This window comes from Eulemur rufifrons, chromosome 5 (genome assembly GCF_041146395.1).
Source record: "Eulemur rufifrons isolate Redbay chromosome 5, OSU_ERuf_1, whole genome shotgun sequence".
In the NCBI taxonomy this organism is placed as follows: Eukaryota; Metazoa; Chordata; class Mammalia; order Primates; family Lemuridae; genus Eulemur; species Eulemur rufifrons.
The window spans coordinates 29,508,702-29,533,808 of NC_090987.1; the positions used below are offsets into that span (position 1 = coordinate 29,508,702).

Below are 25,107 nucleotides of genomic sequence, written 5' to 3' on the forward strand. Positions count from 1 at the left end.
AGGGAAAAGCAATTAAGGAGGTGCTAAACCAAGCAGTGTAACTTAGGCAATTAGTGCTAGGTCATTGGCCTTATGATAAACAGGGTTTCCAAAACCACTGCAGCACACCTTGAACAGTTTATATCTCCTGTTTAGTTGGGTGCCACAGCAAATGCCAGTGCAATAACTTTGCCCTTTACTGAAATCTGCATATACCAGCTCTGCAACGGGCAGAATAGCTTAAAGGGACAACTTTAGCTCCTTCAATGCTCAGGTAGACCATAATTTTGCTAATAGCTCCGTATTAGAATAAAAGAACAGAAAAATATGAGATAGTCTTTTTCATGAGTAGAAGAGACAGTTAATAGTTCCTGTGAATACATTAAAATAAAAATTCTTTTAAAAAGATGAAACATTTCTATTTTTTTACTATAATACTACAACCTCCCTCAAAAAAAAAAAAATAAATAAAAGAAAAAAGAAAAAGAAAACAATCAAACCACAAGTGAAAACTGTTCCTGAAAACTTTGCAGAATTGTAACAGCTTTCTCTTGGTTAAATTGATTGGGATAGCAACATTATAAAATGACTATTAGGATTCATTGTGCACAACAGAAAGTGCTGAAATGTCAGCAGACCATATAGCAAAAAGTAATGGGTTCTGAACCCCTGTTAGTCAAAAATGATTTTGTTTCAAATTAGAAATTGATTTTTTTTGGACACAAGCCCGTTCCAGGCTTCCGGCTTCTACAGCTAGGCCCGGGAGAGATTAACCTCCACCACAGCAAGGGCTGGCCTGATGATACCTTTCTCAAAGTGCCTTTTTCCATTGCTGCTTTCTATTGTTGCTGTGGTCTTAACCAATAACACAAGTTATTTGTCCTTTTGCTATTACACTGTATTCTTCTCATTTTGCCATTTTATCTTAGTGGTGGCACAAAACACAAATTTGTTGACAAGTTAACAGAAGACTATGTTAAGCCTTGTGGTGTAACCACCACACCAATTTTGACTGGTTCCCCACTCTCCAAAGTGCAAAGATTGAGACTAGAAGAAGCTGAAGTAAGAGGTTTCTGTCTCTGAAAAACTACTAACAGAGAAAGTAAAGAAGATTCTATCTCACAGAGTAAGTCTCCTCAATTTCATTTTTGTTTTTGGTGGCAATGTCTAAATAGCAGCTTCTAAACTGTCCTAATGCAATGGAGGTATGCATAAACTTTTGCCTTACATCAAACAAAATGTACTTTTGCTTTTGTTTCGAATGGTGGATAGTCTGCCTGCTGAAGTTTGGACTAATTATCATCTCCCAATTATCTAGGAGAGGATTAAACAATTTCTAGATTAATCATAATCAAAACCAAAAGGCATGACAGAGCCAGAATGGCCGCAGGGAGAGAGGTACACCTGCATAAAGCACTGCCCAATTTTTGATAAATAAATGTGAGAAAGGCTACAGAGATTATGAAAAGTTGGTTGCTTAACACCAGAGGTAGAAAGGTGCTAGCCCAGTGGACAAAAGAGATAAACAGGAAGGAAATCAGGGTTACTAGTTGTGAGCAGGAAAAAAGGTATCTAGGAAAGAGGTGTGAGCAGAAAGGGGCTCAGAGACCTTTCTGGTCCTCTGTTTCCTGTACATCTTTTCTGTACAATGAAGCTCAGACTCGCTCCATTCTCTTCCAAAGTCATTCCTTTAAGGATGCCAAGATAGAATAAGCCAAAAGCCACTCCAGGAATAACTGGGAAACACAACTAAATTTGTTTCACTTGACACTTCACACAGTTATTTATAATTGATTTGTTTTAAAAATCTACCATGTATACAATAGGAGGTATTACTGGTACTTACAAGATTGCTGAGCAATATATGCTTTAGACTTGGGAGGTTTTAACCACAATGTACAGTTGTCCATGACCTCCACACTCCCCTGTGACTCCAGTCAATTGAGGATTAACTGTAGTCGGAAGGGTTTACTTTTCCAGGAGAGATTTATGTTCAATTGCTTGCCCTCTTTACTCACTTTGAACATTATTTTGTGTCTATGACCATATTTACTGCTGAATAATTCTTAGAGTTTGCTGCTTGCAAAAAGAGGGATAAGTTGGATACAGTTTCTCATACCAGTATTCTAAGAAAAATGAAGATGCATTCCACTAACCTAGCAGATGCGTTTACCTGTGACCTAGCAGGTACATGTCAGAGTGTAACGTGTAACTCTTTATTGGCATTGTAGGAAATCATCTGAAATTCACCGGTAGAGCTGCCAACAACCACCTTCCCCCAACATTTTTGCTACTACAGATGCTAAACTTACCTCTTGGGGATCTGTATGTATCTTTCTTCTGACACGTCCCCAGGGCATCATCTTCCATATGTGACTGAAACCCAACTATCTTCTTCTCCCTCCTATTCTCTCTACTGTTCGGGGAGTCTTGGTGCTTTTTAATGGATGGTGATGTTCCAAGCAGCCAGCCATTGCATTTTGACTTTAATAAACTAAAAGAACAAACATGAATGAACTGTAGAAAGCATAGAAGGGGATACAGATCATAAAGATATTTAAATTCAGCATGAGTTGAAATGCAATTTGTGACAGTGAGAACTTTCTTTTTCCTATTTTTTTATTGTGGTGTAATTTAAATAATTTACTCAGAGTCTATTTTGCGTCCTACCACAACAATTTTGGAGAAGAAATGGTCTTCATCCTCAAAAAGCTTACATTTGGAGTTGGGGAAATAAGACTCAAACTGATGAAACAGCTAATAAAACCACACAGAGTATGACTAAGAACCAGAATATCTATAGAAATAAAAAGTATGCTAAAACAAGACTTGCATATCTAAGATGTTTTCCAAGTACTAAAAATGAACATTAGGAATTAAAATATCACCAATGTACCTCAAAATGCATTTGTGTTTCTCATTTTCCATTGTTATTGTATTTACATGTACCCAGAATATGTATGGAGTAGTGCAATAGTGCATGTCCTTACATAATTTCGTTAAAAAGTCAACAAGGCAAACATGGAATAAAAGGCATTTTAATGAAAATGAACACATGTACATATATGTTTTTCTCTCTCTAATAAACTGTGCTCCCATCGTTAGCGCATTTCCTCTTATAACATTTTATTATCTTAGGGAGAAATATTAGAAGGAAGTGTTATCCCTCTCGCTATTCTGCCAGCTGTTCCTTCTAATTTAAGTTCACCACAAACTCCTAACACTTTGGTTTTGTCTTCCTCATGCCCATAAACAATGTGAAAATTAAACTTAAGAAGACTGGGAAACCGGTAGAGGCAGCTACTCAAAAAGTAAGATTGTAAAAATTATGATGTTTAAACTCCTAGAAGCAGAGGGAATCTCTAGACAAGAATAAGTTGAATGGAGTATTACTAGGCCAATTATTATTCTAGGTGGCCCTTGATTAGGATTCTAATTATATAAGCTTATATAAATATCACTGGTTTGTGTTGATCGGAATTTTTAGTAGTGTTTGCTCATATCATAATTTATTAATAAAAACCAAGAAATTAAATGGCTTTATGCTTAAAGTGATATAAAAAACCTAATATTTATATGGGCATAATGAAATATATTAATTTTTTTTTTCTTTGAGATAGGGTCTCTTTCTGTTGCTCTGGGTAGAGTACAGTGGTGTGATCATATCTCATCGTAGCCTCAAACTCCTGGGCTCAAGTGGTCCTCCTGCCTCAGTCTTCTGAGTAGCTGGGACTATAGGCGTGCACCACCATGCCCAGCTAATTTTTTCTATTTTTGGTAGAGATGGGGTCTCACTCTTGCTCAGCTTGTCTTGAACTCCTGAGCTTAAGCAATCCTCCTGCCTCAGCCTCCCAGAGTGCTAGGATTATAGGTGTCAGCCACTGCGCCTGGCCCTATTAAATTTTTATTCTTTCTTTCTCTTTTTTTAAAACAATTTTATCAGAACAGAGATTGTTTCCCAGTGCAGACCCACCAGTAGATGTGCACCTTAGGTTATATAACTTCTACGCATGGGACAGGAAAATAGGGAGAATAAAAGCACCTCACTATGAGTATTATATAAATTTACCTTAACCCAGAAGCCCCAAACCCAAGCAAATTCAACAACTACATCTCTGCTAGCTCTTGCAGAAAAATTAATGTGACCATGACCACTGGCTTCCCAGAAATTCATTCATTCTCAGCTCAGTGGAACTTCCAACCAATCAATCAGCCAATGCTGATCGCTCCCAATACTGATTGCTTCCTGCTTCTTACAGCATTTTACACAGAGGCTTTTCTGACCTTTATTCAAAACCCCATCCTGGTAATCCTCCATCTCAACTGGGAACTTGGCTTCTAATTTTCCTAAAATAGAGATGACTACATAAAAAATTTCCTCCTTCATTTATATTTAGTTCCATAGTCACCCATCAATTATTTCCTCTCTTAATGTCTCAAAAGAAAATTATGCCTTTTATTTATACTCTTGATACCATCTTGACCTATGCCCTCTGTGACTATGGCTTGTCAAACATTTCTTTTTCTTATAACTTAACAGACTCCTTCTCTCAGTTGGATTCTTTCCTAGGATTTCAAACAAGATCAGACCTTCCATTAAAAACAAAAACCTAAACCTAAAACCAAAAACTCTTCCTTTAAATGGGACAGTATAAAATACTCAGTGTCAGTGAGGGTGTGGGGACAAGAGCACTTGAATACACTGCTGGCCGATCTGCAAGTTGGTGTCATCTTTTTGTGGGTGATTTGTCAACACAAAATAAAAATGCACCTCCCTCCCAACAATTCTACTTTTAAGAATTTATCCTATAGAATTATACGAATAACAGCCTGAGAATATTTGTCGAAAGGTGGTCAGTGCAGAATTATTTGAAGAGTGAAAAACTGAAGGCAAATATCATTCAAAAAGAGAATGAATAAATTATACTACATATCCATCATAAAAAACATTATTCAGCCATTAAAAAGAATGAGGTAGCTCTTTATACTGATGTGGGAAGCCTCATGACATGCTATTAAAATAAAATAAAAGCAATTTGCGATAACAGCATATATAATGTGATCTCATTTTTATAAAAACAAAAATATACTGAAATATTTTTAAAGTTCTAGATGGATAAATGACAAAATAGAAAGGAGAAGTAGAAATAGGGTGGCCGAGGGGAGACTTTTATATTTTAATTTATATAACTCTGAATGTTTAAATTTCTTCCAATAGGCATGCATTTTGTAATTAAAAAACAGACAAAAAACTGTTACCATTTCCCTTCTATTACCATTTCTTCTCTCCTTCCTGTCTTTGCTGACAGTCTAGAAAACTAACTTATTCTAACATACCTACTAGAAATACTTTTTAAAGAACAAATTAAAAGGCCCTTACTCTTTTAAACAGTCTTGCTTATTACTAGACCACCCCATAGCAATTGACTTCTTTCTTAAAACTTTTTCTCCCTTGGACTTCATAATACATTATCCTGATTGGTTTTCCAGTTTAAGGAGGCTTCTACTTAGATTCTTTTACTGGGAACTCTGCTTTCTTCTCCTTAAATGCAGACATTCCAAAAGATTCTGTCTCTGTCCTTCCCTTCCCCCTTAGCACTTTCTTGCTGATCCTTACCAACTTCAATTATGATTTCTAAGCAGATTCCTCTAGGAACTGATCAAGTATCTGATGAAAAGCTATAAAGGGATATCTTGTCCTATATCCCAATCCAACTCATGCTAAAGCAATGCGTAATATTCATCTTCAAACGACTTGAGCAGGATGTCAAAGTCCTGGTGAGATAATGCTGGAAAGCAAAGGATGGAAAAGGAAGGATGGACTGCAGTAAAACTGGATATATATTTAGATTCACATAAAGAAGGAGGTTTGCAAGAAAAATGCTGTCACTCTGTCTCTGTTGTTTGTCACATGTGACAGAAAGAATGGCCTCTGTTAGAAGTGGTGTTCTCAGAAAAGATGCTGGTTTTAGGCAGTGATTCACAGCCGGGCTACACATTTAAGTAATCCGGGAAATTTTTAATAAGAGTGATAGACTGAGTCTCACCTACTTGTAGACATCGAATTAACTGGTCTGGGGTGGGCCCTGGACATTGTTTGCCCCCCTTTCTTCCTTTCTTTTTTAAAGCTCCATGATTCTAATGTCCAGCCAGGGTTGAAAATTATTGAGTTGTGGTAGAGTGGGAGAAAACATTCTTTTGTGAAAAGATTGAGAATGAAGAGTTTATTTCCTACGAAACAGTATTCTTTAAGGCACCTTTAGAAAATCCTGAGGGGACAATAGGAAAGGGGTGTTAGTGGTGTGAGCAAAATTAGGGGGAAAAAAAGGGGGAAACAAGGGAATTATTAAGACATATTATATAAGACAAAAAGAGCCAACGTAAAATCCTCAATTTTTGGCATGAGTTATTTAAAAAAACAGAAAAACAATAAGCCCTTGATTTAGAAGAACATAAAATCTAGAGCGGGGAAACAGATGCCTATTAATTCCTTCCTTCCCATTTCCAATGGCCTAATTCAGGTGCTGGCCATGTCATACCTAAACAATTCCTATGTTGTCCAATTTGTTTTCTTTCTTTCTTTCTTTTTTTGCCCTAAGTAGAGTGCTATGGCGTCAGCCTAGCTCACAGCAACCTCAAACTCCTGGGCTCAAGCAATCCTCCTGCCTCAGCCTCCTGAGTAGCTGGGAGTATAGGCTTGTGCCATGACGTTCAGCTAATTTTTTTCTATTTTTAGTAGAGATGGGGTCTCACTCTTGCTCAGGCTGGTCTTGAACTCCTGAGCTCAAGCAATCCTCTTGTCTCGGCCTCCCAGAGTGTTATGATTACAGGTGTGAGCCACCATGCCCCGCCTGTCCAATTTCTGAACCAGCCCTGGAATCAGCCATTTCTTCAAGGAGACCTGGTACCTTTTATTGAAAAAAAGGAAAAAGCTATTGGATTACCCTGGGTCTTAAGTCCTTACTATGGACAGGGTAAGAGAATATATGTATGTCTATGAGTTTACACTAATATCTTCAATTTCAACTCCAAACCAACAGGATTCATTTGTAATTATTTACTTTATTAGTCCTTCTGTATGAAAACAATATTCCATCACCACAGCCACTCACCCTTTACCAGCCCACCCCTCTTACACCACACTGCCCTGGTCTGCTTCTGCCAACACACTTCTATATGGACGCTGTGGGAGACCAGAGTATGTCATCCCCAAATGTAAAGGATTGTTGAGCTGAGGACAATTAAGAAGAAGCAAATGCAGGAAAGCTTTCTGTCCTCCCTCTATTTGCCTAAGAGCAGGACACAGACAAACAAAGACAAAAGGTATCCTGTCCCCATTCAACTAGGGAGAACAAAGGTTAACCACTGAAGACAATTTTAGACCCTTGTCATCAGGAGATGATACCAAAGGAATCTACATTAACAAGCTTTACTAACTAGCTTTTATCTGCCATTTATCTGCCTTTCTGCAAACTGCTGCCTTTAGAGACTCAAAGTCCTTTTCCTTTATCTTGTTACTTTTCTACAATTTTATCATTCTTTGTTGAGGATGCTATATAAGCTGGAATTCAAAGCCACCTCTTTGAGAAGTATTCATTCCCTGAGTGTCTCCTATGTATATATGAAATATACATGTTAATAAATTTATGTTTACAGTTTTTCTCTTGTTAATATGTCTTTTGTTATAGGGGTCCATTTCAACTAAGAATCTATGGGGGCTGAAGAAAAAATTATTCTTCTTCCCCTACAGGTGCCCTCCCCATCCCTGACTGGGCTGCCCTGGCTGTAAGGCAGCCTTCCTCATCACTCCTGGGAACAAGATCTATGCAGGGCCAAGCTCTACATGGATACCCTGCCCCCCTCATTCTGCTCAAGCTCCAACACCAAACACCCGTACACTCCCCACTGCACGCAGGCTCTGATACTCAATGCCAAGCTGCCCTCCTCTGTGAATGCCCTTCTCACACTACTCAGGCTCCACCACCTCAAGATCAAATTAATTTTTGGCTAAGATGTGAAGTGAGGATCAAAGTTCACCATGCCCACATCTTTATCTAGTATATCCAGCACTACTTGTTGAAAACACTTTCCTTTCTCCACTAAATCACCTGGCACCACTGTACCACTGTCAAAAAGCAGTTGAGCATATAAGTGCGTGGATCTGTGTCTGAGTCTACTCTTCTACATTGATCTATTTATCAATCTAATTGTGAATACCAACTTGTATTGATTATATAACTTTAATTTACATATCTGAAATTAGATAGCATAAATCCTTCAATTTATTCTAGAATAGCAAAGATTGCCATTGCTATTCTAGGCCCTTCAAATTTCCATATAAATTTCAGAATAAGTTTCCCAAGTTCTATAAAACAATATGTTGGTATTTTGACTCAAATTGTGTTGAATCTAAGCTTCAACTTGAAAAAACAGGATATTTATAACAATACTGAGTGTTCAAATACAAGAGCACATCTTTCTTTCCAGTTATTTAAGTTTCCTTAAATTTGTCTGAGCAGTATTTTGTAGTTATCAATGTGGAGATTTTTTTTACGTCTTTTGCTAAATTTATTCCTAAGTATTTGATGGCTTTGATGCTACTATAAATGCCTTCTTTTTATTTTAAATGCTAATTAATGTTATTATATAGAAATAAAATTTATTTTTATACATTGAACTTGTATTCTGTTTTTATGTTAAATTCACTTAATAATTCTAGCACTTGTCTCTAAAGGTTCCTTAGGATTTTTCCATATAGATAATCATGTTATCTGAGAATAAATACAGTTTTAATTACTTCTTCCCAATATTTTTCATGCTTGATCACACTAAATAGAACCTCCCATACAATGTTGAATAGAAGTGGTAAGAGTGGACATCCTTACCTTGTTCCTGAAAGTGTTTATTATTAAAGAGATGTAAAATGTCTTTGCTGTTACCCTCTATCAAATTTCTAGTTTGCTGAGAGGTTTTTTTCTTTCCTTATAATGAATGAGTACTGAATGAGTTATGTCAAATGCTTTTTCTGCATCTGGTTGAGATGAAGTTTTTCTTTTTTTTTTTTTTTTAATCTTTTTTATTATGTGAATATGGCCAATTACACTGATTGAGTTTCAAATGTTAAGCCGACTTTGCATTCCTGGGATAAACCTTATTTGGTCAAGCTGTAGTATGCTTTTTATATATACCTGGACTTAATTTGCAAATGTTTTGTTACAGATTTTTTTTTTTTTTTTGTATTTATGTTCACAAGGAGGACTGGCCTGTCATTTTCTTTTCTTCTAATCCTTTTACCTGGTTTAGGCCTCATAAAAGAAGTTGGAAAAAGTTCTTCTTCCAACTTCTTGTCCAAGTGGTTCTCAAGTGTGGTAGGAGAGAATTTTGTCACACAAAGGCATATGGCAATGTCTGCAGTGGTTTTTGACTGTCACATTGGGGGTTGCTATTGGGAACTAATGAGTAGATGACAGGGGTGCTGCTAAACAACCTAAAATGCACAGGACAGCCTCCCACAACAAATCATTCATTATCTGGTTGAAATATGAATAGTACCAAAGCTGAAAAATGCTGCTCTAGTCTCTGAAATAATTTGTATTAGATGGATATTATTTCTTCTTTAGATGTTGGGTAGAATTCACAAGTGAAGTCTTGATGGTCCTGTAGTTTTATTTACGGAAAGATTTTAAATTAGAAATTAAATTTCTTTAACAGATATAAGGCTATTTGGATTTTCTACTTTTTTGCATTAGTCTTGTTATATTGTTGATTTCAAAGAATTGATATTAAGTTGTCAAAAGTACTTGTAAAAATATTGTTCACATTTCTTAATCACTTAAAAAATCATTCTAATATTGGTAATTTGTTTTTCTTCTCATAGTAGGTTGATAATCTTGAAAAGAATTATTAATTTTATTTGCATTTTCAAAGAATCGACTTTTTGTTTTGTTGATTTTATCTACTGTTTTTTTTTTTCTTTTTCATTGCAAGACTTACCAAAGAGTAGCCGCTACAAGGTTGAAAGCAGAATAGAAATATAAGTCATGCATTGCATAACATGTTTTAGTCAATGACAGACCTCATATACTACTGTGGTCCCATACAATTATAATACTGAATTTTTACTATACCTTTTCTATATTTAGGTACACAAATACTTACCATAGTGTTACAGCTGCCTACAGTATTCAGTACAATAACATGCTGTACAGGTTCATAGCCTAGGCTATATCATAGAGCCTAGGTGTGTAATAGGCTATACTGTCTAGGTTTGTGTAAGTACACTCTATGATGCCTGCACAATAATGATTGCCTAACGCCACATTTCTTAGAACATATCTTGATTGTTAAGCAACACCTGACTATATAGAATGACTACAAATTGGGCAATGCTGGGAGAAACTTAAGTTCTGACACAGAATGGAGAGATCATTAATGCCCTGGACTTCAAGTGAGATACTACAAAGTCCGTATCCTAGAAAAAAGCATACTATAAACCTTCTCTAACAAAGACTAAAATCAAGATTTAACAAAATACACACAGAAGAAAGAGCTTGGAGATTGAGTCTCAGTAATTTAGTGGGGCTTGGAAAACACCTGGGGCTTTCCAGCGAGCTGCCCTCGCTAAGCATAAAACCAAACCTATCTAAGTTCAAGGTGACTAGCTGGTAATTAAATTGTTGAGGATAGCAAAAATCAATACTCTTCAGAGAATGATAATAAAATCCACATCTCTAGCTGTATCATCCATAATATTTAGGATATGATACAAATTACCAGACGTGAAAAGAAAGAAAATGTAACCCATAGTCAAGGAAAAAAAAATCAGTCAATTAAAATCAACCAAAAGGTGGTCCAGATGTTGAACTTGGCAGATAAGAACTTTATTTAAATTTGCTATTATAAATATGTTGTTGGACACTGTCTTAGTTTATTTTGTATTGTTATAAAGGAATGCTTGAGACTGGGTAATTTATAAAGAGAAAAGGTTTACTTGGCTCATGATTTTGATGGTTGGAAAGTTGAAGATTGGGCATCAGTATCTGGTGAGGGCCTCAGGCTGCTTTCACTCAAGGTGGAAGGCAAGGGGGAGCTGTCTTGTGCAGAGATCACACGCAGAGAGAAGGGGAAAGAGAGAGAAGGGGGAAGTGCCAGCTTTTTTTAACAATCAGTTCTCAGAGGAACTAATAAGAGTGAGAACTCACCCCTAGTGGAGGGCAATAATCTGTTCAGGAGAGATTCATCTCATGACCCAAAGACCTCCCGTCAGGCCCCACTTCCATATTGGGGATCAATTTCAACATGAGGTTTGGAGGGGACAAACTTCCAAACCAGAGCAGACATAAAGGAAAATATGCAGTTTCAACAGAGAAACTAAAAGTCTAAAAACCAACAAGATGGAAATTCTAGGACTGAAAATTACAATGAATGAAACAAAAAATTGAAAAATGGAGATAAAAGAACAAAGGGAAAGTAAATTCTATGACAGAGTCAGTAGAAATGATCTAATTTGAAGACTAGAGATATAAAAAGGCTGAAGAAAAATGATCAAAGTCTCAGGGGTCTTAGAGATAATATTAAGCTATCTAACAAATATAACTGAAATAGCAGAGGAAAAGAGACTGAGAATGGGGTAAAAAAAAAATTGAAGAAATACATCTTAAAGAAATAATGGCAGAACATTTCTCAAATTTGATAAACAACTTTGACCCATAGATCACAGTCAAACTGTTGAACACCCAAGAGAAAGAGAATTTTGGAAACAACCAGAGAAAAATGTCAATTACACACAAAAGAATGATGGTATTAAGGGCAGTTAACGTCTCATTAGAACAATGACGGCCAGAAGACAGTGGGGCAATATCATTAAAGCACTGAAAAGAAAAAAACAAACAGAATCTGTCATCCCAGAATTCTACATCTCATGAAAACATCCTTTGAAAATGAAGGAGAAATAATATTTTCAGATAAACAAAAACAGGGAAAATTTGTTGCCAGCAGACCTGAAGTAAAAGAAATAATAAAATGTTTTTCAGGTTGAAGGAAAATGATACCACCTGGAAACCTGGATCTACAGAAAGAAATGAAGAGCATCATGAATAGTATATGTGTGAATAAATACAAAAGGCTGTATTTTCTTATTCTTCACTTAATTTCTTTAAAAGATATATAAATATTTAAAGCAAAAATGATGATACTCTATTATGGGGTTTATAATGTACTGAGATATAATGTATATGACAACAATATCACAAAGAATGAGGAAATAAATATACAATAAAAAAGACCTTACATTCTAGAAACACAAAATTGCACAGTGTTAGTATTGCATAGAATGTAATATGTTTGGAAGCATGTTGTAATCTCTACAGAAATCACTATAGGAAATACAAAGTGTATAGCTAATAAGATAATAGAAGTATTGTAAGGGAAAATTGAAATAACATTTTTTTTAACCTCCCCTTGCACCCAGAAAAAGAACAGAAAAGGAGAAACAGAGGAACAAAAAATAGATATATTAATAGAAAGGAGGGGCAAAATGGTAGACCTAAATCAAACGTATCAATAATTCAGTTAAATTTAAATGGATTAAGCACTCAAATTAAATAGAATAGATTGTTAGAGTAGAGAAAAATATAGGACACAGCCATATGTTGTTTATAAGAGTCATACTTTAGATATTAATATAAAAGAATAACTAGACCAATATAAGAGGATGGAAAGAGACAGTCCATGCAAACAGTACACATGGAAGGCTAGAGTGGTTATATAATATCAGATAAATTAAATGTTAAGAAAAAGAGCATTACAAGAGATAAAGAGAAATATGTCATCATCATAAAAAGGGCAAATGGTCAGACACACACAACAATCATAAATATATATGCACCTAAAACAGAGCTTCAAAATACATCTATCAAAAACTGACAAGACTGAAGGAAAAAATAGAGAAATTCAAATCATACCTGAAGATCTTAATATTCCTTTTTTATCAGTTGATAGGACAAAAAAGACAAAAATTCAGTAGGCAACATGATTTGAACAACACTTAATCAATTTTATCTAATTGACATGTACAGAATACTATACAGCAGAATACACATTTTTAAAAGTACATAAAGAATATTGACTGAGATAGATCATACATTGGGCCATAAAATAAATTTCAATACATTTCAAAAGAATGAAAGCATATAGAATATGTAATCTGACTACAATAGAGTTAAACTAAAAATAAATAATAAAATACCTAAAAACATCTGTCAAGTATTTTGAAATTATTTAACACACTTCTAAATAACCCATAGGTTAAAAAAAAATCATAAGAGAAACTAGTAAATTTTTAAATGAATGATAATAAACTATAACATCAAAATTTGAGGGATAAAGAATCCATGCTTAGAGGGAAAATAACTTCAATGCCTATATTAGAAAAGAAGAAAACTTTAAAATCAGTAATATGATACTCTAATGAAGCTAAAAAAGGACTAACAAACTAGGTACAAAGTGAGGAGAAGGAAGGAACTAGTAAAGAGTAGAAATCCATAAAATAGACAAATAATAAAAACACAAAATTGGCCTCCTTAAAAGATGAATAAAATTGATAAACCCCTATGCCAAGATTACCTAAGAAAAAGAGAAAACACAAGTTACAAATATTATATTAGGAATCAGAGATGGTATATTATTATAAAGGCTACAGATAGTAAAAGTATATTAAAGATATACCATGAACAACTTTATGTCACTATATTCAATAACTGAGATGAAATGAAATGACACATTTCTTGAAAAATATAATTTGTCAAAACTGACTCAGGAAGAAACAGAAAATATGAATAGCCTCATATCTATTACAGAAATTGAATTCATAACCAAAGATGTTCCCTTAAAGAAAACCACCTAGATAGCTTCACTTATAAATTCTATCGCATGTAAGAAAGAAATACTACCAATCATACACAAGCTCTTTCAGTACATAGAAAAGGAGGGAACAGTTCTCAGCATATTTTGTTACTGAGCAATACTAAAACTTAAGTTACTACAATAAAAGAATATTATGAAGTAGTATCCCTCATGAACATAAGACACAAAACCTCAATAAAATATTAGCAAACCAAAGGCAGCAATATACAAAATAGTACTACATCATGGCCAAGTAAGCATATTTGCAACATTGGCTTAACATTCAAAAGTAAATCCAGGTTAAAAGAATAATAATAACAGTAGTCCACATTAAAATGAATAAAAGAGAAAAACTGTATGATTATATCAATAAATACAGAAAAAGCACTGACAAAATTCCAATAGAAACTCTCAATAAACTAGGAATAAAAGGGAACTTATTTCAATCTTATAGAAGGCATATACCAAAAACCTATATTTAACATTGTACTTATTGGTAAATTATTGAATGCTTTTTCTTCAAGACTGAGAACAACATAAGAATGTCTTCTTTAACCACTTCTATCCTATATTGTCTCAAAAGTCTCAGACAATGAAATAAGGCAAAAAAAGGAAGCAAAAGGCATAAAGCTTGGGAAGGTATCAATAAAGCTGTTATCCACAGATAATGTTATTGTGAACTTGAAGATCCTAAAGAATCTACTAAAAAATTTTAAAAACTGTTAGAATATGTGCATTTAGCAAATCGCAGTAAGGTAAGTATTCAAAAACCAATATTCTTTCTATATGACATTATGAAATTCAAAGAAAGACGTGCAAGACTGTTACGCTAAAAACTACATGGCATTCCTGAGTTAAATTTAAAAAGATCTAAATAAATATAGAGATATAACATTCTTACAGATTGGAAAACTTGTATTTATAAGATGTCCATTCTCCCCATACTGATCAAATCTTAATTCCATTTCCTTAATAGAAATTGATAAACTGAATCTAAATTGTAAAGAACCTAGAATAGCAAAAAGAATTTTTAATTAAAAAACAAAGTTGGAAGATTTATTGGACCTGATTCCACGATTTACTATAATGTAATCCAGATTGTGTGGCATTGACATAAGAATGGACAAACAGATCAATGAAACAGAAGTACATAAATCTGTACGTGGGATGTGTGTGCATACATATTCAGTTGCCTTTTGAAAATGCATCAGGCAATTCAATGAAGTAAAAATAGCTTTTTTCAACAAATAACTGGATATCTGTATGAAAAAAGAAAGAATCTTGAGCCCTACTTCATGCCACATACAAAAAATGTATTCAAAATGGATCATAGAGTTTAATGTAAAAGTTAAAACTATATAACTTCTATACGAAAACATAGGAGAGTATCTTTTTCACCTTCATCAATATTAAAAACTGTTCTTCAAAAACACCATTAAGGAAATAATAAGGTAAGTCACACACTGGGAGAAAATATTCACAATCCATATATCTGATGAAGGTTTTGTATCCAAAATATACAAAGGACTCTATGTTCAATAATTGGGTTGTTTACCCAATTAAAGCTGGTTAAAAGACTTAAACAGATACTTCACAAGAAAGATATATGAATGGCCAATAAACAACATTAAAAGATGCTCATCATCATAAGTTATTAGAGAACTGCATATTAAAACCCCAATGAGGTGCCATTCTACATCCACTAAATTGTTAAAACGAAAGTGTAATAATACCAAGCCTTAGCAATGAGATGGAGAAAGTGGACCCTTGATACTTTGCTGGTGGAATTGATATACAGCTTTGGAAAACAGTTTGGCAGTTTTGTGTGTTCATGTATAGTTAAAAATAAAATTACAATTCGATACAGTAATTCTACTAGATATTTACTTAAAAGAAAGAAAACATGTCTACTTAAGACTTATATGCAAATGTTTATAGCAGCTCAGTTTTTTGATTTTTGTTTTGCCAAAATCCTTACGTCCATCAACAGATGAATTGATAAACAAGTTGTGGTATACTTAAACAATGAATTTCTACCAAGGAATAAAAAAGTAATGTACTACTGAAACATGCAGCAATATGGATATATCTCCAAAACATTATGGTGAATAAAAGATGTCAGACATATGCATATGATTCCATTTATATGAAGATTTAGAACATGAAAAACTATCTAAGTGATAGAAATCGGATCCTTGTTTGCATGGCATGGGACTTGTGAGGGTACTTACCGAAAAGTGGCATAAAATACTTTTTGGGGTGATGGATACTTTCTATGTTAATTGGGGGTTTAGAGACTTACATTCATTTGTTAAAACACATCAAACTTGATATGTGCATTTTACTGAATGTAAATTATATTTCAATAAGGTTGATTAAAAATAAAGCTGAAGGCAAGAGAAGAAAAAATTTCACCAAAGAACTTCTGAATATATTGAGATGTATCAAAATTAATAACTATCTAAGTTATTTCCCAAACTACACAGACCCAGATACTACACTGAAGAAACATTCACTGACTATGTACTTTGTATCATTCACTGTGCTAGGTACCATGAAGTCAAAACCTAATTGTGAGATGATCAGTGTTCTTCTTACCACTTCACACAGACCAGATAAAATGTGTACAAGAAGTTATGACTAAATAGGACAACATCATTCAGTGATATGGATGCAATTATTAGAAATGGTTTTGTTACTCTTATTTAGCATCTACTGGAGCTGTTAAAAGTGATAGAAAAATGATCAGAATCAAGATAGCAGAAGAAAGAGGTTAAATCCATAGCATTTAGAATTGCTATGCTGTATAAGTCACCCTTAAGTTACTAACATTTTACTGAACTCTCTCTCCATATTTTAATATCATAGAATATTAAATGGGGAAGTTTAAGTTGTCCTGATTTAGAGCAGGGAAAGGAAAAACATTCTCAGTTCTTCAAGTTCAATAAAATTCTAATAATCCAAAGCAAATTGAACTTTTGTTTCTATTTTGCCCAAATCTCGTATCGCGATAGTCTGAGCTTGAATGGAAAATTTTAAATGTCATTCAGGACCACTTGAATACCACTTGTATTTGCATTCCTTAAAACGTAGAAAAACATTAACCTTTTGTTTTATTGAATTAAAATGCCACGGAAATGCTGTTGTAGTCTTGGGAGACTGAAATACTTTTATAAAGAAGAATAGCTGTCATTTATTAGCACAAAGAACAATTACTTGATAGGATGCCTTCTGACAAAAAGCAGATTGGTATTCTCATCATAGAAAAGGCATTATAAAAAAAAATCTAGCCTAGACCTCTGAGACTTGAATAATTTAAAGCTGCATTTGGTGCAATTTGAATTTTTCTTTAGGGAGGCAAAGTTAAATACCTTTAATTTGTTCTAATTATTTCAAATTTGCAAGTTAATTATGGCTGATCATTAAATAACAAAAAGGACTATCGTCTCCATAGAGTTTTACCTCCTACCCTCTGCATTACTTAAGCTAGATTTTAGTATGCATGAATTAACTTTCTAAATAATCACACGGTTTGACTAAATGGCTCAGTAAAATGAGCTCTGATCCTCAGAATAAGCATTAATGGACATTAGAAATGCTACTGGGACTCATGTTACTTACATTATAAGTATTTCTAATGGGGCCTTATTTACTAATCTTTATGTACTGCTCAAGTTAGAACACCATATAGATACATTATTCTGCTTTACTGGAGGAAAAAGTCCAATCTTTGAGACAATGAAAACAAATGTCCATTTAACACCAACTAAATTCACGTTAAAATTAATGCAGGGAGGAGATGAAGGGATTTAACTTATTGTACGCATCTCAATAAATCAATCTAGCAAAAATGGTCTGCTTGGTCTGTAAATGGAATGTTATGGATACAATGATGCGCTGAGTGACTCAAGTAGCAAAGGGAGGTCCAATAATAACCATAAACTAAAAGTTAAATTCCACCTGCTACTTAGAAACAAAGAATTCATGATTTCGTATGTTGTACTACTTTCTAGTTACCATTTTCTGTGCACACTGGGCTACCAATGAATACAAACCCAGAGGTCACATAACCATACTTCTTAGAACTCATCATAAAAATAATTTTCCTAAACATGCCAACTAAATCTTCATATTTCCCAGTGAAGAACCTATGAATGAACAAAATATTTTGAGGCCGAAGAATTTAAATAAAATTTCATAAATAAAATATTTCATATACTGTCAGATCATTCTGTCTTCCCACTTCAAAATCACCAAATACAAATTTCATTTCCCTATATCCAATAATATTATCTGAGAGCCTACTATGGTGTCCATTCTGTATTCAGGCATGGGAGAATGCAAAGGAATAGGTGACTACCTTTGAATATTTACAGGTAAACAAAAAGAAACAGGCAGCTAAAGAATGAATACATAATGTGGGCAGTGTATGCAAAATGCTATAGAGAGCAGGTAACAGGAACAGGAAATTTGCAAGAAGAATGGAAGGGAGGGGTCATGAAGGGAATGAGGTAAGAAAAGTCAGTAAAAACGAAGGATAACTTACTGGTATTTATTATCCAAAAGATACGGGCATGGTCCTTGGCTCCAAAAGATGTGGCCGTACTAATGGAGAATTTACTTATGCCAAATCCCTTAGGTGTGCTGGGCTGGGTCGAACAACCGTCTCTGGACAACAAAAGGCAGCACATAACTTAGAAGTGTGTAGTGTAGACAAGAGTGCAGTTTGACCCTGAGGGGCACTTAGGGGAGCACAGTAGTTAAGAATATAAGCTCTGGTGTCAGATAGACTGGATATTGTACAGCTATTTATAAGCTCTGATTAGATGTGATTTCTTAAGCAAGTTAATCGCTCTGGGAGTTTCCTCATCTAAAAATAAAGTTAATAATAGTATGTAACTCATAGGGTTGCTGTGAGGATCAAATAAATTAACATATGTAAGATGTGTAGAAGAGTGCTCAGCACACACACACTACCTAAATGTTAGCTTCTGTTATTATCATTATTTATGTTACTCTTAAATGAGGCAACATGTAAAAGGCTTACGGCAATATCTAGTACATTGTAGATGTTCAGTAAGTTATTATAAACTGGCTGAAGAGGAAGACTGGGGAATTAGGAGGGTATTAGTGGTCATGGGAGCATAGTTTTAGCTGAGTGATACAGTAGACTAGGAATAAATGAAAAGTGAGCGAGTGGAGGCAGGAAATACAGATTTTGCTCTTCAGAAGTTTGGGGAAAAGAAAATAAAGAAAGAAAAAAAAAAGAGGCAAAGATGCCTCAAAGGCAAGGCAAAGATGAGTTGCTGTTTTAAGGAGAAGGATCCTTCAGCACGTTTGTAGGCGGAAGAGAAGGAATGAGAGCGGACAGGAAGAGGATGAAGATGCAAGAAGTACTGAGGCGGTGAAAGTGTTGGGAAAATGGAAGAGAATGTGAATGAGGCACTGATGCAGGAGGCATTTGGATTTGAGATCACTATGGGATCTCTAAGCAGTAATGCCTGATAGGCATATTAAAATATGAACTCCAGAGAGAGACCAGCGCTTCACACAAAGCTGTGACCCTCACCATATAATTAGAGATTAGAGCAGATCTCATTTATGGCGAAGGTGCACTTCATCCTAGAAGGTGTCACTAGATTTTAATTTGTTCCTTTACTAAAGGGAATATAGCTGAAATTTCATTAATTAAAATATCTTTATTTTAATTCTGTCCAAAAGAAGCAGCAACTGAGGGAAAGTAAAGAAAAAGAGAATAATGAAACTGTGCTAACTAAACAAAACACTCTACTGTAGAGATCACCAAACAGCTAATTTAGAGTTCTGTTGCTCTGATCCCAGAAATGCCTTCAGAATTTCTATATGATCTTCAACAAATAAAATGGCTCTTTAATTCAGTTAATGTGTATTGCAATATAGAATAAGTACTGTTTAACTTTTTAAAAGTATTAAGAGAAACTTAATAGATGGGAAGGTCAAAAAGGTTAGTTCAATATAAACTAAGGAAGACAGGTATTAACAAAAGTATGAAGACTGTCTGCTACATGATTAGTTTCCTAAGAGCAGAGACCAGTTCCTACTCTTCTCTGAATCCCTAGCAATGCCTTCCATGCGGAGGTATACAGAGAAGTAACCCAACGGACATCTAATGAAAAAATAATTATAATTCAGAAGGCATTTGTGGGATTAAAACAACAGAACTCTGAGTTAGTTGTTATCTCTTCCTTGTATCATGGACCATTCACAGTCACTCTTAGATTTACAATCCATATTTTAATTTCATTCAAGCATGCACTTATGAAGTTTCAAAAATCTAACACAAGATGAGAAAGACACTATGAAGACATACTTACAGTGTGCCAAAAAAATCTTGCAAATGAACCGTGAATACCAAGGCTATTTTCCTGTGAGTTATTATTGAAAGAAAAAAAAAAAAATAATACCAAGGCTAATTCAATCCATGGTACCAGGCCTATAAAGTTATTGGAAATGTCAATAAACCTCATGGTGGTCAGTTAAGGACTATGGTTGAAATATCCCTTAAGTCCCTAACCAAGACCTTAACCAAGGTCCATTGGTGAATCAACACATAGCCACAGTGTTATTGAAGATGCAAGGCAAAGACCAGCCTACGTTTCTATCTGTAAAGTAGTGGTTCTTAAAGAGTGGTACAAGAAAGAAAAAAGTATTTTCAAAATAATTCTAAGATATTATTTGTCTTTTTTACTCTCTTTCTCTCATGAGCATACAGTGAAATTTTCCAGGTGGTATATGACATGCAGTATCACAACAGAAGCAGATATAAGAATCTAGCTGTCTTTTTTATTAAGCCAGACATTAAAAAGATTTCCAAAAATGTAAAACAATGACACTTATCTCACTAAGTTTTTTTGTTGTGGAAAATATACTTTGCTTTCATAAAAATATATTATTTATATTAACATGCAATAAGTTTATTATTACATTTAAATAAATATCTAAATTTTTGGTTTTAATTTCTCTGACAGTAAATATTAATAGATATTACATTAAATAGATATAACCTACATGAAAGCTCTTGGGGATTCTCAATAATATTTAAGAGTGTAAAGGGGTCCTGAGACTAGAATGCTTGAGAAGTGCTACCCAAAGCATGATAAATGATGAGCCCATGGAAATAATTATCAATATGTCCTTTGGAAAATTGAATGTGGCATCAATATGGCACACAAAAAAAATTCATGTACAAGTTTTTAATTAAGAAAATTAGTATATAGTAAAACTGCCTTTTGGAGGTATATAGTTCTATGAATTTTAACACATGCATACATTCTTTTAACCATCACCACTCAAGATATAAAATAGTTCCATCACCCTACAAAACTTTATTATTCTTATGTAGTCACACCCTCCTGCCACCCTAACACCTACAGTAACCACTATGTTCTCCATCACTACAATTTTGTCTTTCCTGGAATGCTATGCAAATGGAATGAAACAGGATGCAATTTTTTGAGAATGGCTTATTTCCTTCAGCACAATGTCTTTGAGACTCATTTAAGTTGCTGCACATGTCAATAGCTCCTTACTTTTTGTTGCTGAGTAGTATTCTATTGTATGAATTTACCTAGTTTATTTATTTATTCACCCACTGAAGGACATTTGCATGTTTTCCGGTTTTGGCTATTGGAAATAAAGTTGCTATGAACATTTAATTAACTAAAGGAAATCCCTAAATTTTAGTCAGAGGGTAAAGCAGGCAATCTTCTAGCTCTAACCATGGATAAATAAGCATGTTTGAAAAGGAGCCTTGTTCCTGCATCCTCAACAAAAGTTTTGTGACAAACTTAAAAAATACCATCCAAAATTCCCTAAATCAGACTATGTAATTTGTATTAAGGGAATGCATATTCCCTGTTGACTGAAGGCAAGTCAGCTCGCCTTCAAATCCGCTCCTCGAGAATTTATAAGGCATTCCAATTCCAATTGCACTTTCCTTCTGCACATGCAAGAGACACACATTAACCTCACTGGATCAACATATACCACAGAAATCACACATTCTCTGGTATTTACAGAATCATGTGTTTTCGGGTCTGACTACTGACTGAATAAAGCAACTAGCAAGAGGCCATCAAGAGGCTTCCTTGTCTCCTTGGACCAAACAGAGCCAAAAATCTCTTTCTGGGGCTTTTATTAAATAACACAGCATAAGGATAACAAAGCTGGTAAAGTGACATTTATAATCAATGAAACTTCTATAAAAATCCTAAAAAAGAGCATGTTACAAGACCTTTTATGTTTTCATACACTCAATATGACATGAGTATATACATACTATTCTCCATTATAGGGGCCCCAGAACTGGTTTACAGCCATTGATAGAAGGCAGCTTTGGGTAAATGAATAGCAATTTTGAAATCCATTTTTTTTTTTCTTTTGCCAGTGGGTCCTATTCATAGAACCATCATCTACTGAAGGTAAATGAGAATGTAATAGAAAGCCAGGCAAAATGAAAAAATAGCATTTTAGAGGGATTCAAAGAAAACATTTAAAAAGGACCCATAATTAGACCAGCCAGCTTTGAGCTACAAAATCATGGATTTCTTGTCATTTGTATGGGCCATACCCTGGCACCCATTTGACCCAGAACCCTCCAACAGTATGAAAAGCCCCAGAGTATGAATAAGGATAAAATGAAAGCCTTTAATTACCCCAGTGTGACTAGTTTAAAGGAAATCAATCATGCTACCTTAATGGTAATAGTTACATATAATTTACACAAAGACAGTCCTTTGTATGTTTTTCTCATGTGATGTTTGTTACTACAGGCGTTATTGTATACTTACCAAATGAACCACAGTTTTAAATTCTGCAGTTTGAAATTGGTCTCTTTTGAGTTATGCTCTTTTGCAAAAAGGCTTCTGTGCCTATGCAACCAGTGTGTTTTATAAAAAAAAAAACAAAAACCCTCACTATTAGGTGTGACACTGGATTACTTATTGGAGAAAAGTGGGAAGTAGGAGCAGAGGGTGGCTAAATATGAGTATATAATAACCACTCAGCCATGAAAAACAAACTATGACAGCATTTAGAGATGCAAGCACCTCTTACATTGCTCAAAGGAGCTGCAAATACAGAATTAAAGGATCACAAACTACGGTTCATAAAGTTGACTTCAGACAGCACTGAAGTCACTGGCCCTGCTCTAGAAAGCAAGGGCAATTTTGACCTTACTTTGATTTTCCAGTGGCCCTAAAGATATGCAAAAACTATTTGGTAAAGATAATGACAACAGCATTATAATAAAATGATTACTGAATATCAGTCACCTTATAGCAGGACATATAAGTCTTATAAACCAATTCACACAAGCATAACCTGAGCATAGAACGGATCTTGTCTAGTTGTTTTCAAACTAGACATTATTAGAATCACCCAGGGAGCTTTCTGAAAATACATATTCCAGGGTCTCACCCACAGAAATTGTAATTTAGCAGGTCGGGGCCAAATGTCCTTGGTTTCTTCCATAATTTCTCCTGTAACACGGATTTTAGTTTCCATAGCTCCATGTAGGGACTAAATAGTATCTACTGTATTAAACATTTGGTGTGATGAGTAAAGGAATTAGGAGTATTTTAAAAACTTTAAAGCGCTAACATTTTATACTAATTTATATTATTATTAACAAAACCATACTGGGATTATGATGAATATTAACAGGATGGAGGACAAAGCCCTGGAAAACATGGCCAGAACTAATTCTCATCCACCCAAACCCCATCAGGAAATCTAGGAAAAAATTCAATTTAAGCATCTTTTGAGTCAGAAGTCTCCAGGGATGAAGTCTTCTAATTGTATTCGGAAAAGATACACACATTTTTTGTCTTGTCCACAGGGTATTATAAGAGCCCTTGTACAAATGCCTTTGTGAAATCAAGAATATTTTTTTCTACCATATTTCTCTGATCATTCAGTTCAGAAACCTAGCAAAAAATGAACTGAGATAAGGCTAACAATATTTTTGGTGGCAAATCATTTTTTAAAGTAAGTAATATATGCATATGATTAAAAACTTTTAACACTACAACATGGTGTCAATGAAAATTAAAACTTTCCTGCCATATGATCAATTTTATTCCCATTTGTTTCTGTTGTGAGTTCTTCTAGTGGTTATGCTACATATTACATAAAAACCACAATGTCATATATATATTTTATATATATACCTCTTTTTCTTAATTAATCAGCTTTAAACAGTCTTTCCATTTTCTTATAGGAGAGATGAGTATTTAGTCAGACTTCTCCCTCCTATCCTCTTACCTTGTTTTACTAATTATATCATTTAAATGCTATTAGTTACCAAGATATACTTCAGTAACATACTGAACCCTTTATTTCACCAACTTTAGAAACTATCTCTTAATGCCACACTAGATAGGAGGAAGAAATTAGTGCCTCCATACCTCCTTCTACTTCTCTTAGCAGACTTCACCTCTGACCTTCTGTCAGCTATAACATCAACTGTACACTGTTGGTATTCACAACATTTACTCTTCACTCTGCAACTATAATTCTTTCCAGTGTTTGTCTACAGACTTATTCCAAAACTGAAAACCAATAAATATAGTTTGACATTAAATATTATGATTATGTAAATATTATTCACTACTAAAGAAAATAGGGTGGCTAAATCTGAAAAGAAGGAAATGTAATTAAATCTAAACCTATTCCACCTAAAGACATCTCAACGTTAGGGTTAAATAGGCTCTCAATTCTTATAAGCCCAAGCAGACTAAGACAATATATAAACATGAGCTTATTTAATGTCTCCTACTCTACTTTGGCACCACAACATTCATTCTAGCTTTATCCCCTTGCTTATCTGTAACTTTTCTACACATTCTTTTAAAACTGATAGATTGTAGGTATCAGTTAACTGTCATGAGGCTGGAGATATATCTCACTGGAATAACATTTACTCTGCATATGGATTTTTCTTTCATGCATACAATGCTTCTGCAAAATCATTATCCATAGACTTATAAAATGCCTTATCCACCATCATGGTATTTCACATAGCATTGCTTCTGATCAAGAAACTCCCTTCACAGAAAATAAAGTATGGTAATTGACCCGTGCTCATGGAATTCTCTGATCCTAGCATATCCCCCATCATCATGAAGCAGCTATCTTGAGAGAACAGTGAAATAGCCTTTTTGAAGACTCAGTTACAGTGCCAGGTAG

The 25,107-nt window shown here is 34.4% G+C and overlaps 1 protein-coding gene across 3 annotated transcripts in view; it reads right to left on the reverse strand.

Annotated features, from left to right (window-relative positions):
- Window positions 1-25,107, reverse strand: part of KIAA1328 (KIAA1328 ortholog) — a 222,265-nt gene that overhangs the window by 25,799 nt on the left and 171,359 nt on the right. For all 3 annotated transcript variants that reach the window (XM_069468090.1, XM_069468092.1, XM_069468091.1), the window contains one exon: window positions 2,292-2,473. In XM_069468090.1, the coding sequence (XP_069324191.1) occupies window positions 2,292-2,473 (182 nt within the window). The remainder of the gene's footprint in view (window positions 1-2,291; window positions 2,474-25,107) is intronic.